At 33.9% G+C, this 13,717-nt stretch overlaps 1 protein-coding gene across 2 annotated transcripts; it reads left to right on the top strand.

The window, feature by feature from the left end:
- Positions 1–1,721: 1,721 nt before the first annotated feature.
- Positions 1,722–13,717, top strand: TPI1_1 (triosephosphate isomerase; the record flags this gene model as incomplete). Of its 2 annotated transcripts, none has more annotated exons than XM_051209667.1 (6): positions 1,722–1,968; positions 2,010–2,133; positions 3,704–7,049; positions 7,155–7,287; positions 9,805–9,987; positions 11,943–13,717. In XM_051209667.1, the coding sequence occupies exons 1-3, from the start codon at positions 1,854–1,856 to the stop codon at positions 3,843–3,845; spliced, it is 381 nt and encodes a 126-aa protein (XP_051073095.1). In that variant the 5' UTR covers positions 1,722–1,853. The 2 variants fall into 2 exon arrangements, with proteins under 2 accessions (XP_051073095.1, XP_051073096.1); XM_051209668.1 differs by having other exon boundaries at positions 3,704–3,788; positions 11,943–12,064.

Genomic DNA, 13,717 nt, shown 5'->3' with positions numbered 1-13,717 from the left:
AGTTTGACTAATATTTTAGCTAAAATCTGGGAGTTGGATGTAATCCCTTCTGACTATTTGCAATCACTGGTCGTCTCATTATGTGAGAAGGGGTGAAGATCATGCTGTGATAACCATAGAGGGATTAATGTGACCAACATAGCACCTAAAATACTAGCCTCAATAAATTAGTATCTCCGTCTACTATCCTCCGTTTGGGTGTTTCGATGAGTGGATAGTGATGTTGTAGAAGATTCATATCAATGATTGGCACAAAAACATCTGCAACAACGATGATCCAATGGATGAGTTTGTGTAAATTCAGGTAAGATAAAAATACCGCTTACGTATACGGAGCACGGTTTACCACTTGCCGCCTCTAGGTTGAAAACGGCTTCATGCAGACGGTCGTTAGAATTCTCAGTAAGATCACTAACCTCTTTTCTAGTGTTGAGATAGCAAATTTTCGTCATCGCATCAGTGATGTGTAACGGACGCCTATGTCAACCGGCTATGGTTGCCATTGATGTGTGCCGGAAAGGAGGTTTATCGAAACGTATTTCGTGTCGGTTCGTTTGGAGCTCGGAAACTTGCAAGGTTTTTTACAGTTTCATGGAGGCTTACAATGCTTATTACCATGCCAGCACCAAACAGGATTATCCGTGTCTCGTGATCTGGAGACAGATTGTTGTTGTGAAGGACTCCTCCGAGGAGTTTGAGAGCGTCTACGGTCATTGTGCATAATAAGGTGACGTGTCAGATTGTGACAAAGTTTTGTGACATCATTTAATGTCGCATGGGGTTTTTGTTTAGTCGAATTGACCTCGGCACTAGAAGTTCCAATGTCTTTCAGAGTTGGGTTGGTAGATGCAGCCAGTTTGTCTACAGTGTTGTTTTTATATGAGACAAGCACTCCCTGCACCTGTTGGAGAAGCATAGACAAGAAGTGTTGTCTGAACAAACCCTCGTCAAAGGTCTGTTTACTTATGACCTCTCACATTCGTTGAAATTACTGTTAATGTGCCATGTTGCAGTTCAACGTCGTCGAAGAGTTGGTCTAATATTCGTCCATCGTTGTGATCTACACATTTAGAAATAGTCTTTTTTGAAGTTTCGTAAGGTCCTGAGGCATCACTAGCGAACATACTAGGTGTAATGTACATGTTGAAATCGTGTGGTAGTACCTTCAAGACAGTAAAGAACTGTGAACTCGGGTCTGTCACACCGCTTTTGGGTCCTCCTCTTCGTTGGAAGGACCGGTTTTTGATTTAGACGGGTCAGAATGGCACTATCTGAAATGAGGTGGCGTAAAAGTCTTCATCTTAAGTAAGTTTAGAGTTTGTTCATTCGATTTACTCAGATTATCAGTTTCACATCACAAATATAGATTTGTCTTTACCTAGTCTCCAGAGAGTAATCAATAAATTTTTTATGAAGTACTATCAACTAGTCTATAATGTTCATTTTTTTCCGATCTATGTTCGTAAGATCTTCAGACGAAATAGCACGAGTTTGTTCCCAGACATAAATGTAAATCGATTCAAGTGACTCAGTGAGTAACATATGGATGATTGGAGCGTCCAAAACAAGCGACAGAGTATCAGGAAATTAAGCGAATTCATGATCCGGCCGTACCTGCTAGTCGATTACGTTCGAACCAAAATTAATGGGATCATGGTAACTAACAGAAGATCAAAATATATCACTGTCTTACTGATAAAAAGCCAGTAACCAAAAAACAACTCTAGGACATCACTTTAACGCAAAATTTGTTTTACTACACAGATTTACTGAACTTCTTCATTAGAATTTTAAGCGCGTCGGCCGAAGAGTTCTTCTAGTTACTAATTATATAGGTTACGTCCACTAGACAAATGTCTGGATCTCGCACATTTTTTGTTGGAGGGAACTGGAAAATGAACGGAAGCAGAGAAGATAATGAAAAGTTACTTAAATTGCTCTCAGAAGCTCATTTTGGTGACAACACAGGTTTGTTATGACGTCACGTCCGAAAAATACTTCAATTTTAGAAGTTCTAATTGCTCCACCATCCGTATTTTTGCACGACGTTCGAAAAATTTTGAAGAAGGAAATACATGTTGCTGCTCAAAATTGTTATAAAGTATCAAAGGGTGCATTTACCGGAGAAATCAGGTATCTGTTTCTCTTCAACCTCCCATAGTTGCTAAATGATCCGATAAATGATTTCTATTCAATTTTATGCGATTGAAACCATAAAACCGTTTTGATTCGTTGATAGTACCAAAAAATAAGAACATAACATGCGTCTTTGCCAAAGGCTATGGTTTCACAGCAGAAATAAACCTTTTACTACATACTGGATGGCTATGTGTATTGAAGCTAAAAGTAAATAAAAAATGGCGAATAAAGCAAAGCGAAATCCAATGGGCAATATTCATAGGAAACATTTTTGACCACTTAAGTGCTTACTTTAAACTTAAGAGATTATATTGACGAGCTCGTTTAAACCATATGTTTTGTTTGTGCTCCTTCCTTGGTTTTACGATACAGACTCAGGTCTTTAATGGATTTCTATGAAAGCAGTCCAGCAATTTGGTCAGTCCCATTAGTTTCTGTAGTTATTTATCAGTTTGTATATCTTGAGTGAATTAATTTGGTTCAGGGCAGTATCGTCTTCTGAACCAAAAGTTATCAAACTACCGAATAGATACCATATGGAGGTTTTATAGTGAAGGAACTGTGGCTTAGAAAAGACCATTGCTATAGGACGTAAATAAAGTCACTATGTAAACAGTATAAACAAACCGAAATGTAAGGATGACAAATGAACAGTGAGAAGAAAGTGATAGAGACGGGGTAATAATAATGATAGATGAGCAGCAAGACGCGTATCAAGCGCAGTTATTTTGGACTAGAGGTTGTAGGTCATGATTAAGTTCGGTGTTGTCAAGCCCATTATCAAAAACCTCTAGTGAGGTAACAGACTGCATCTGGCTGGATGTCATTTCAGATAGTGGCAGCTGTCGGTGAGAAAAAATATGATATCTCCCTGTTTTTTATTCTCCTGTAACCAAGTAAAAAAAATCGAGACTTACTGGGTCTACTGTTACATGATTTATTCTTTAATGCTATCTCCAACTTTTTTTAACGATAAATCTGTGTTACTTAAAAACAAATCACACTGTCAAATTGGCGCAATGCAATAAGCTGCTGAAATATGTTTAAGGTATTCAGGGCTTGACAACGCTGTCATCTGTAATACCTTTTTGATAGACGATCACAAACCCAGTCAAACCAGGAGTCAAGAATGGGAGTGTTTGGAGGTATATTTAAAAGGCAGTCGATATGTCGGGAAATATATGAGCTAAGCTGACTAGTTGTTGCGTGGAATACATAATAGGGCTTGCTCAGTAGTGATCTGGTGCGGATGCTTGGCTGAGCGCCTAAAACTATGGTGTGTTCAATAAGACTAACGAGGGCAGGATCAACGTCGAAGACTTACGAAATTATTTATTATGATGATTTATTTACAGCTTTATACTTTTATGCATAAAAGTATGCTATTTCTTACATCGCGATGTTTGGTCTTTCTGTAATAAGTAAGTGAAGTCATGATTTTTCTTTTGACACAGTTATTAGGAAAGACAAAATATATACTGAATACCGTTTCTCCGTCTTTGCTTCAAATTAGTAGTAATTTATATATCAACTTTATACTTGTTTCTCCACAAATCTTGTTTAGCCCTGCAATGATAAAAGATATTGGTTGTGAATGGGTAATACTTGGTCATTCTGAGCGTAGGAGCATTTTTGGTGAATCTGACGAAGTAGGTTTTTTTAACAGTACCATCATAAGGAAACAACTTCTATTTTGTGATATATAAATGGACTTTCTAACAGTAATTTTGTGGACAGAAATACAACTACCTTCATTTATTTCTGATAGTTAACACCTATCCGGTTTGATACATTATAACTGATTTATAAACATTAAGATAAATATTGGCTTACCCATTTGTTAGTTTATAAAACAAAGGTTTGCAACAACTAGTTCAAACTTGAAAGATGTTTGCTGTGAACGTTCCTAGAGAGTGTATCTGGTGTGTAATTATATTTGCTGAAAATAAAGTCACATTAAAATAAAACATCCGTGACATACTGATTGCAGTAAAATGTCCACTGTATATTTAATTGACTGCTGAGATTGACCAGATTTCTTCATTTGTAAATGTTTCAACAGATATGATATATATTTACCATTAAAAAGAAAACTACCGATCATTGTCAATATCCATAACTTTGAGAAACTGCACTGAGGGTTATAAAATTGATGGACATACTAGATTTCACGATCCTAATACAATATCTGGACTACTAAAATATAGTAAAAATAAAAACTGCGATAGATTTGGACCAATTACCTGTGATTTTATTTTATGTACATTTGTTTGTCAGGAATATCATTTGGTAATCGATAATTTGGATTAGACAGTTGGTTTTGATTCTTTTCGTTATGATGCAATCGGAAAAAATTAGTGTTTGTTGAGAATATTTATGAACACATATTCCACTTTCTTATGTCCTGTGGTCGTCCGAGTCTTCTACTGGCATTCAAGCTTTCTATACTCGTGTACGACCAGATACTCGATTGAGAAAGTCAAAGGTGAACTTGAGCATATTATTGTCTAAGCGAGTCAAAAGTACATCCAATAAACCTCCGTATACGTACGTCTATAAACCTCAGAAGATCAATCCCCATTTTAAATCGAAAGCGCATCTGTTTCCTCAGAACTTACCATTTGTTATTTGGCCTGTCTAATTGGCTAGGTGTACTCTATTTATCTCCTTAAAAATGTCGTTTTTGAATTCAACCATGTGAATTTGAGGTGGTAATACATAAACGTTCAAGTTGTTTATCATTATTTGGTAGAAATCCATCAGATGTTTCTTATATATCTAATAAGCGCCTTAAATGTTTCATAAATACAGTTTGTCTTATCTGGAGCGTTTTGGGAACAAAATGCAAAATAATATCGTCAATGTTGTTGGGATAAAACCTTAATTGTGCTGAAGTAAACGCTAAGTTATGAGTTATCTTCAGCTAAAAACTAATCACAGAATAACAAATTATTTGCAAACAAATTAAAATGTAGCTTTTGACGACTTACAATATCATAGATTAAGCAATATTTGTGCCTGCTAATATAATCCTCAACGTCCTATCTTCTTGTGATTTATGTCTATGTAAAATAGTGTTTGATTGTGCAAGTTACTAGATTAGGTTGGTAGTTTTCTTTGAACTATTACTCTGTAATGGGGTACCTAGAGAGTGAATCATTCTGATATTAGTTGGGGTAATTGCTACAGGTAATGGATCAGATAACAGACTTATAAGCGGCCACCATTTAATGTTAGGTTGCTGTGTAGGTTTAGCCTGGGATTTACTAGAAGAGCTTAGGAAACCGAATCGGGCGTTTATTTAGGAAACTTATCAGCATAGGAACATATTGAAATAAAGTTAGCAGCCGTTTCTCCAATCCATTACATTAGCAAATAATTTTCATGACTGCTGGTTTGACTTGTGGTAATTATATCCCATACATACTTTTACTCGATTCCACATTTCAAACACCGTTCTCGTAATTTTAGTCTGCCACTTTATTGACACAACTAATTTTACTATTTGAATTTCCTCCTTTTAGTTTTCTCATATTACTATGATATGAAATATGAGTACATTTATCACTTTTTTTCTGAGTAATTGAATCCGTTGATAGATATAAAATTTACGGCAATCATACTAGGTAAAAACCTTAAGAAAAAACTGTTCTCAACGTATTAGCATGCAAATCGTTCGTTAGTTTGCACCTCTCTTCCAATGGGAACTTCTCAACTGAAATATTACATGGTTTCATGTCGTTATTGAGTTAAGTCGGTTTAAAAACGATTTTTTAAATGGTAGAGCTATGCCCAAAACTCGCTTAATGTATTCAAAAGTATGTTAGCTTATCGATTCCTATTGCGATACAAAAATAAGAAACATCTAATTAAATCGATCGATTGATTTGTAGTTGTTGACTTTGAGCTAGCTGTTTATTTCATTGGATAAAACAATCAATTCACAACAAAACATCTGACAAGTGTTTTCTTTGTTTCCACTTTAAATTTTTACTAATGTGAATGTTTAGAAGGAAGCTTTCTACATGATTTGATGTAAAATTCACGTGCATTAAATAGGAATTCGAAATATGTAAAATGCAAATATTCAGTGTTCCCTAGTTGTCCGTAATTATATAACTGATATCAGTTTGTAACAGAAACTATTTTAAAGTTTAAACGACTCATCACAAACAACACAGTTTATTATTTAAAGCTCTGTTCCATTTAAAACTTAACAAACTACCGTAGGAATTTCAGCATTGTTTAGGATCAATTTTCAAAATAGTCTATTGCAATATTCTATACCTTAGTGTGATAGTCAGAAGTTCAACTTTTTTCTACTCATCTGTTATATCCGAGCGAAGATTAAATCAGGAGTAACTTCTGAGACATATTAATTGACTAATATTATTTATACATTCTTATGGTGTAACTATTCGGTAATTAGATTATGTATATTGATATTCCTCTTATTATAAGCTTATTTTGACCCATTATTTATTATTGTACGATTTACTGTTCTTAAGCTATGTTCAGTTTATTAACTACTGCCTCTCACGTTCACAGTCACTTTTTGGCTTTATTGTGTACAAATGTTATTTGCTATTTTATGGTGCTTTGCGGTCCGTTTGGTTGATATATAAACCCAGTATGTCTGAGATACATGATTCGATTCGATTCGCATATTGGAAGCTGGTGTTTGGTGTTCTGGACTCAAGTGGACGGGCTAGGCGGGCATAGGACCAATAAGGACGCTGGGCTGCTCATACCGACCGAACGTCATTGGTTTGGTACAGTGCTAAGATTGTATGAGTCGTATTTTGATTGGTGGATAAATCACGTGATAAAAGCTGAACATAAACTCATAAAATCATCAATATATTACAAATATATAGTTTTTGGCTCAAACAATCATCTGGTTATTCGATGTATGTAATATCAATTTTCAATGTATTATCTTTTAGTAAAATATTTACCAGAATATTTTTTTCATTTTTTATTAAAATTATTTCCCATATTTTTTTATAACAAAGCTTATTGCTGAAAAAGTTCAACATGCACTTGCTGAAGGTTTAAGCGTTATTGCATGTATTGGTGAAACATTATCAGAGCGTGAATCTAATAAAACGGAAGAAGTGTGCGTTAGACAGTTAAAAGCTATCGCAAGTAAGCTTATCTTAAAGTTTATTTCACACTGCTTTATTTCATATCTGTTCTTCAAATCATATTCTAAATTCTTAGTATGTTTTACTAGTATTCATACAAATATTATGTTGAATAAATTGCTATTTGCCTTGTTGATTTTAATTCTCTCTCTTGAAATGATTGCACTTAACTGAACTGACGGTCATTTGTCTCACATCCAGAATTGATGATAACTACGTAAAATTTTATGTAGTTCGTTATGTTATCATTGATTTCACAGTAGTATTATTAATAATCACCTGATATCTAGAAGTATATTACATCACAAAATAATCACTACTTTTATATGTACTTCAAAGTGTGAAAATCCTTAATTATCATTTCTTCACACTTTCTCTTGTTTTATTTAATTTCAAAAAAAGTATTTAATCTTGAACTAAACATATCATTGTTTTAACTTCTATTCTGTCAAAATAAGAGATTAACTTGGTTACAATAATGAGGATTACTTTTTTGTTGTTGAGCAAATAAACCATATTCATTTTTTCTGTTCTCCTCAGTGAAGAAGAATCTTTAATTTTAAGTTGGAAAGCTAAATAAATTGAGAAAAGTTTTAGTTGTACTATTAAAATATTGATCAAAATGTATCTAATTACTATTCTTTCTAATAAAAATGTTTATACAAGAAAAATTTGATACGATTAAATCTTTCATTTACTCATATTCTTATCAATCTTTATTTAATATTACTGGGCAACAAGTAAGCGACTTACAAACTGATTTTCATCAGAAGGGGTTTGTGGAGATTTTTTAGAAATTTTCACAGATTGAAATCATGAGTCAGTTGAAGCTAGACCACCATTGAGATATCAGCTCACTGAAGACAATGGTATATGGTAGCGCAACTTCGTGGATTGGTTGAAGTTAGACATTAACACCGTTGGATGCCGGCTCAGTGGTCTAATGCTTAAGTGCGGGCGCGCGAAGCCAGTAGGTCCTGGGTTCGAGCCCCGCGTGGTGCGGGATCGTGGATGCGCACTGCTGAGGAGTCCCATGCTAGGACGAAACGGCCGTCCAGTGCTTCCAGGTTTTCAATGGTGGTCTAGTTTCAACTGACTCATGATTTCAATCTGTGAAAACTGATTTTCATCAATCAGTGATATCATTTAATTATGTTGATTTCATTAATAAAAATTTGTGTATAACTAAATAATGTTATTACATGAAAAACTGTTCTACAAGTTCGTGGTCTTGTCATTGATCTCAAATTATTCAAAGGCTTATGTTAATAATTTAATCATATGGACAATCATCATTCAACCATATTGTATCTATGCTTACAACTTATCAACCAATATTCTGTTTATTCAATTCACTGATCGAAAATTCACTCATCAACTTTTTTAAAAAAATCCTTCTCCCTAACAGTGAAGATAAGAATGCAATGTTTGTGGAAATTTCTCCATATAAATTCGTACGGTAACTGGATCACCAGTCCAGATTAATCGATATTCTTCCTGTTTTATTCGTTGATGGATTAATGATGTTGACGTGTTGTAGTATGTGAATCTTCCGGCCTGCCTAGTTCGCATAGATTCCATTTCATATAAGAAGGATGTATCAGTTGTTTGTAATTAGAAATTAACTTTAGATATCTCAAATACATAGCATAAACATAACTAGTATTTTAAAAATCTAATCAAGACAACATTTATAAATTGTGCCTATCGAAATTATATACTCCTAGGATAACTAATGACGATCTGTAGGTATCATACAACTATTTTCTCTTATTACACAGTTGAACGTCATCAAAAGAAAAACCCCACCAAATTAAAATTCTTTTCTTTGTTGACTGCCTGACAAATTGACTGACTACATTTTATTCAAATTCATCACTGAAAATTTCTTTGTTGAGTCAAATATTTTGTTTTAGTCCAACAATTCACATGAATTTAGGAAGTGGTATTTTAAATTGTAAAATTTTAAATAAATAGCAGATATTGAGTCAGGTACCAAACAATGTTTCAAGTCCAGTCAGCATTTAGTTCGATACATGATAATCGCAATTACTAGATGTTGTGGATGCGCAGGAATAGACCAGTAATTATCATGTTAAGTCCAATGGTGTCCTTGGACTTTAAATGGACATTTCCTATTGGTCGATATCTGTTCACTTGTTGAATATTGTACAAAATGTTGTTCTCTATTTTATGGTACGATGTGGTATGCTTGATTGGTATATAAACAAAGTATGTTTGAAATATAATGATTCATATCTCCGAGGCTGTGACTTGTGTTCTGGACTCAACTGACTGGGCTAGACAGGGAAGCGAGACCAATAGAGACTCTAGGCCGTCCGTACGTGTTTACGTGTCATTGAATCGATCGATAACACAGGGTAAAAGTCAACCACAACTTAAAGTCATAACACTAGACAAATTTGTTCCTTATTTTATTATTCAAGTTTAGCTTACTATACAAAACCATCAAATATCTTGTAATAACTTTAACTGAAATAATACCATTTCATTTTAGATAAGATTAAATCGGCTGATGAATGGAAACGAGTAGTTGTAGCATATGAACCAGTTTGGGCTATTGGAACAGGTAAAGTTGCTACACCACAGCAAGCTCAAGAGGTTCATAATTTCCTTCGTAAATGGTTTAAAACAAACGCACCAAGTGGAGTTGATGAAAAAATACGTATTATCTATGGTGGTTAGTGAATCTTATTTTGATTTTCTTTTTAATAAACTTTTAGTCAATTGTTCTGTTTTTATTATATTTATTCAGTATAAAATTCTGTAATTAGATGACTTGACATTACATTATCTGATAAAAGTATCATATACTGAAGACCTTGGATGAATAATAAGCCAATCAGGAAACATCACATAGTTATAAAACAATTAACGATACAAAGTAATGAAATAATGGTGAAATAACAGCTTTGATCGTGATAAGTAACCATAACACGACAAATCATCCCTTGTAAAAAGAAAAAAGGGTATATGAATACATATAAGAAATCGTGCTAGTGTTGTGAGTTATCACTCTATAGAGTTCTTATCTGAAACTTATATCAGTTATAATACAGAAGATTTGGGTTAGGTATCAACAGTTAAGCTCGAGTTTTGAATTAAGTTTACAAATAAGGGTCAGGGTTTTTAACACGAACTGACATTAGCATTGATGAAATGCTTTTCCACCTTTTTTTCTAGAGGCTGACGAAATTTAGGGCTAAGATTTCGAGTGAGGGTAAGAAAACGAGAACATCTAAATACTCGTGATTACCCAATGAAGAACGTCAAGTGCCTTAACATTGTCTGCTTTTCGAGCGAGCATTTTATGTAATTTAGCTTAAGGGTCATTTAAAATCTACTTTATTGTTTCATGATAAATATCTTCATTGATTTTAAACATTTTAAGGACCAATCAGGTGGGCCACACCTCGAGCCTTCGACCTGAAGGTCTGATCCACAAGGCAGTGGAGCATCGTAAGGAGATGCAGTCCCATGGAAGCCAGTGGCCAGCGATTGGTTCATACGCCATTTGTTCCTTCAGGTTACTGGAGCCCATGTTCACCATTAGTTTTGAATCAGGGTTTTCCAACTCCCCTAGATGGACTGTTCGTGTCCACCAACCCGGTTAAAGCATCGGACATTCGCTTTTCGTCCTCTCAATTTCGTGGACAACACCCCTACCACGAGAAGGCAATGAGTAGGACTTTCCTGGCGGAGGCTATATACACGTGGTCATGTGAAAGCATTTGGAGAGGTAGAGCGAACTCTCCTCACTCTCGGCAGCACCAGGGCATTTGCGGGCTTGTTTTAAATTATTATTGTGTTGATATTTAAGAGTGAAATTTCATTATTCTTTCTTTGGTATTTGTGCTTTTTTTGTGAATTGTTCCAATATAACTATTTCATCGAATAGATATTTTGTGGTTAGCACTAGAATTCAAAATGAATCTATTATCCTATATGAAATTTATCAATTAGATGTATTTGCACCTTATTGTTAATATTTACATTGAGACTCAAATTCATTATCTTTTGATTTATACATTTGTACATTGTCCACTAAGCTAATGAATCTAGACAACCAATTACATTTTTTACGGGATATGATGACTCTATAACTGGAAAAAAGTGTCTGAACTATTTCACTGTTGACATTCATCATTGGATTTGAATTCTTCTTGCTGGAATATATACCTATTGTGTTGTATACTGACACTATATGCACATCGTTTACAGTAGATGGATTGTCACTAGTAGTAAAATTGACTATACATTTTATATTATTTTAGACTAATCAGCTGGATGTAACTTAAATACTTCACTCCTAATGATAGACAGATCTTCGCATAGAACAAGTCAGTGGCTCTCTGAACTCAGTAGCTCAGTGAATATTGCATTATCTTTTAACGTGAATGGCACTGGGTTTGATTCCCAACATGGATATTAAAACCAAAAAGCAGGTGAATGCAACTAGAGAGTCTCAAACAGTATAGTAGATGTGTCTTGAAATCCCTCGCTGTCTATAGTCCAACTATTCAGTTATTAATCCTTAGAAATGCAGTATTAATTTTGAATGTTAACGTCAATATCTATGCTCTGTATTAAAAAACGTATTTTTTTTCTTTCTCCTTTTATTTACTACACGCAAAGGATCTGTAACTGCTGCCAATTGTAAAGAATTAGCTCAACAACATGATGTCGATGGATTTTTGGTTGGTGGGGCTTCATTAAAACCGGAATTCACGGATATATGTAAAGCCAAACAATGTTGAACGTTTTGTCAGTCTTCTTCTTCTTCTTACTCTTCTTAATTTTGTCTCTTCTCGTGTCAGTTACTTCCCTTTTTGTATTAACAACCAAAGCACATTATAATTAGTGGTATTTTAATGTCTAATGTAAAGAAATATGACTACTAGTTCGAATTACTTAATTAATATCAGTCAAGAAAATAATACTTGTCGATTTAGTTCATTATTTCATTTATCGTCCCTTATATTTAAATTTCGTATGTCCTAAATATACCTTGAATTAATAATTTAATAAGTTCTGTAAAATTTCGCTGGGCCTTACTTAATATAGAATGTACAAAACTTATTGTCCGTATTGTCAATTAATTAAAACAATTTGACGATATTTTGTACGTTGAAATTGGTAGCTTGATATTGTTAGTCCGAGGCATATTAAAGACAATAAGTTTCAGCAAATGTTGCTGTAAGAATATCTAGAAAAATGGAAGAGATATCGATCATGTTTGTAATCAACCAACTTCGGTTGATTATTAGTTCACATTAAAGTCTATTCATACATAGTTTTGAACCTTTGAGATGAAGTCAACAATTAGAATTTATAAATGGAACCAATTTTCTAGCACTTGGTTAATTAAATCACAAGTTCTAATGGTTGTTCACAGTTAATCCTGCTTTAAGGAAAGTGAGACCTCTTCAGTTTACTGATAGCTGATTTGTATAACTCAGTAGTCAATCATTCTTCAGTTTTATATAAGTTGTTTGGTGTTCCATGATTGGCAAATATACTGCTTAGTTTCCATTTTGATAACTATATCAAAAAGTTTACTCCTAGAAGTCGACAAAAATATAAATGATTAATAGTTGAATAACCCATCTAGGATTGATTTTGTTAATATGCTTCAATACTTAAATGAAAATGATAGGTGTGAATACCACATAAATTCAGTGAAATGCCTACTCATAGGTTGGGTGTCTCAAGTATTCAAGTAATTTTAATTTATAAAAGTTAACTAACTTTTGAAAAAGTTGAACTGCCTATCAGCTACAGTTTCAAGTATTAATAAACGAATTCAATCGGAATTGTGGAAAGATATAGGCATATTCAAATGACTCAAGTATCAATAATAGTGGGAAATTTATTAGCAAATAAATCACTATTTAGACTAATGAGGCTAGAGTACTACTTTTTTAACTGGAAAACATTCAAATGTTCAATTATCTGAAGATATAAAGTAAAGTGATGATCAACGACATCAAAATGTCCTGCTATTACTAACATCAAACCTAAAGAGCAAAAAGGTAACTGAAAATAGTTAAGAGATTTTGTGGCTTTACATTACGGATTGATTTTAGACTATCATTGTAAACAAAGAATCACTGATAATCTGTTTCTTCATAAAACAAGACTCTAGAGAGGTGCCAGTACATTACTCTAACAGAAAGCGAATTCAAAACACTAAATCATCGTGGTGAACGACTACCACTTGAGCCTTTAAGTTTGTATCTTACGTTTTACATTTCTAAATTCAGTCGACTTGTGACACTGTACAACCATCTTCCAATTTCATTGGTGAGTAACTGCTTCACTAGCATGATTGAACTCTCCTGGTCACGAATTCGAACTAGAGATCAAAGAATTACCGCTGTAAGTTAGTCACTAGTAAGCAAATAACGATG

This window comes from Schistosoma haematobium, chromosome 1 (assembly GCF_000699445.3).
Source record: "Schistosoma haematobium chromosome 1, whole genome shotgun sequence".
Taxonomy (NCBI): domain Eukaryota; kingdom Metazoa; phylum Platyhelminthes; class Trematoda; order Strigeidida; family Schistosomatidae; genus Schistosoma; species Schistosoma haematobium.
Note: the sequence above shows the minus strand (reverse complement) of the source record. Positions and strands in the feature narration are given on the sequence as shown.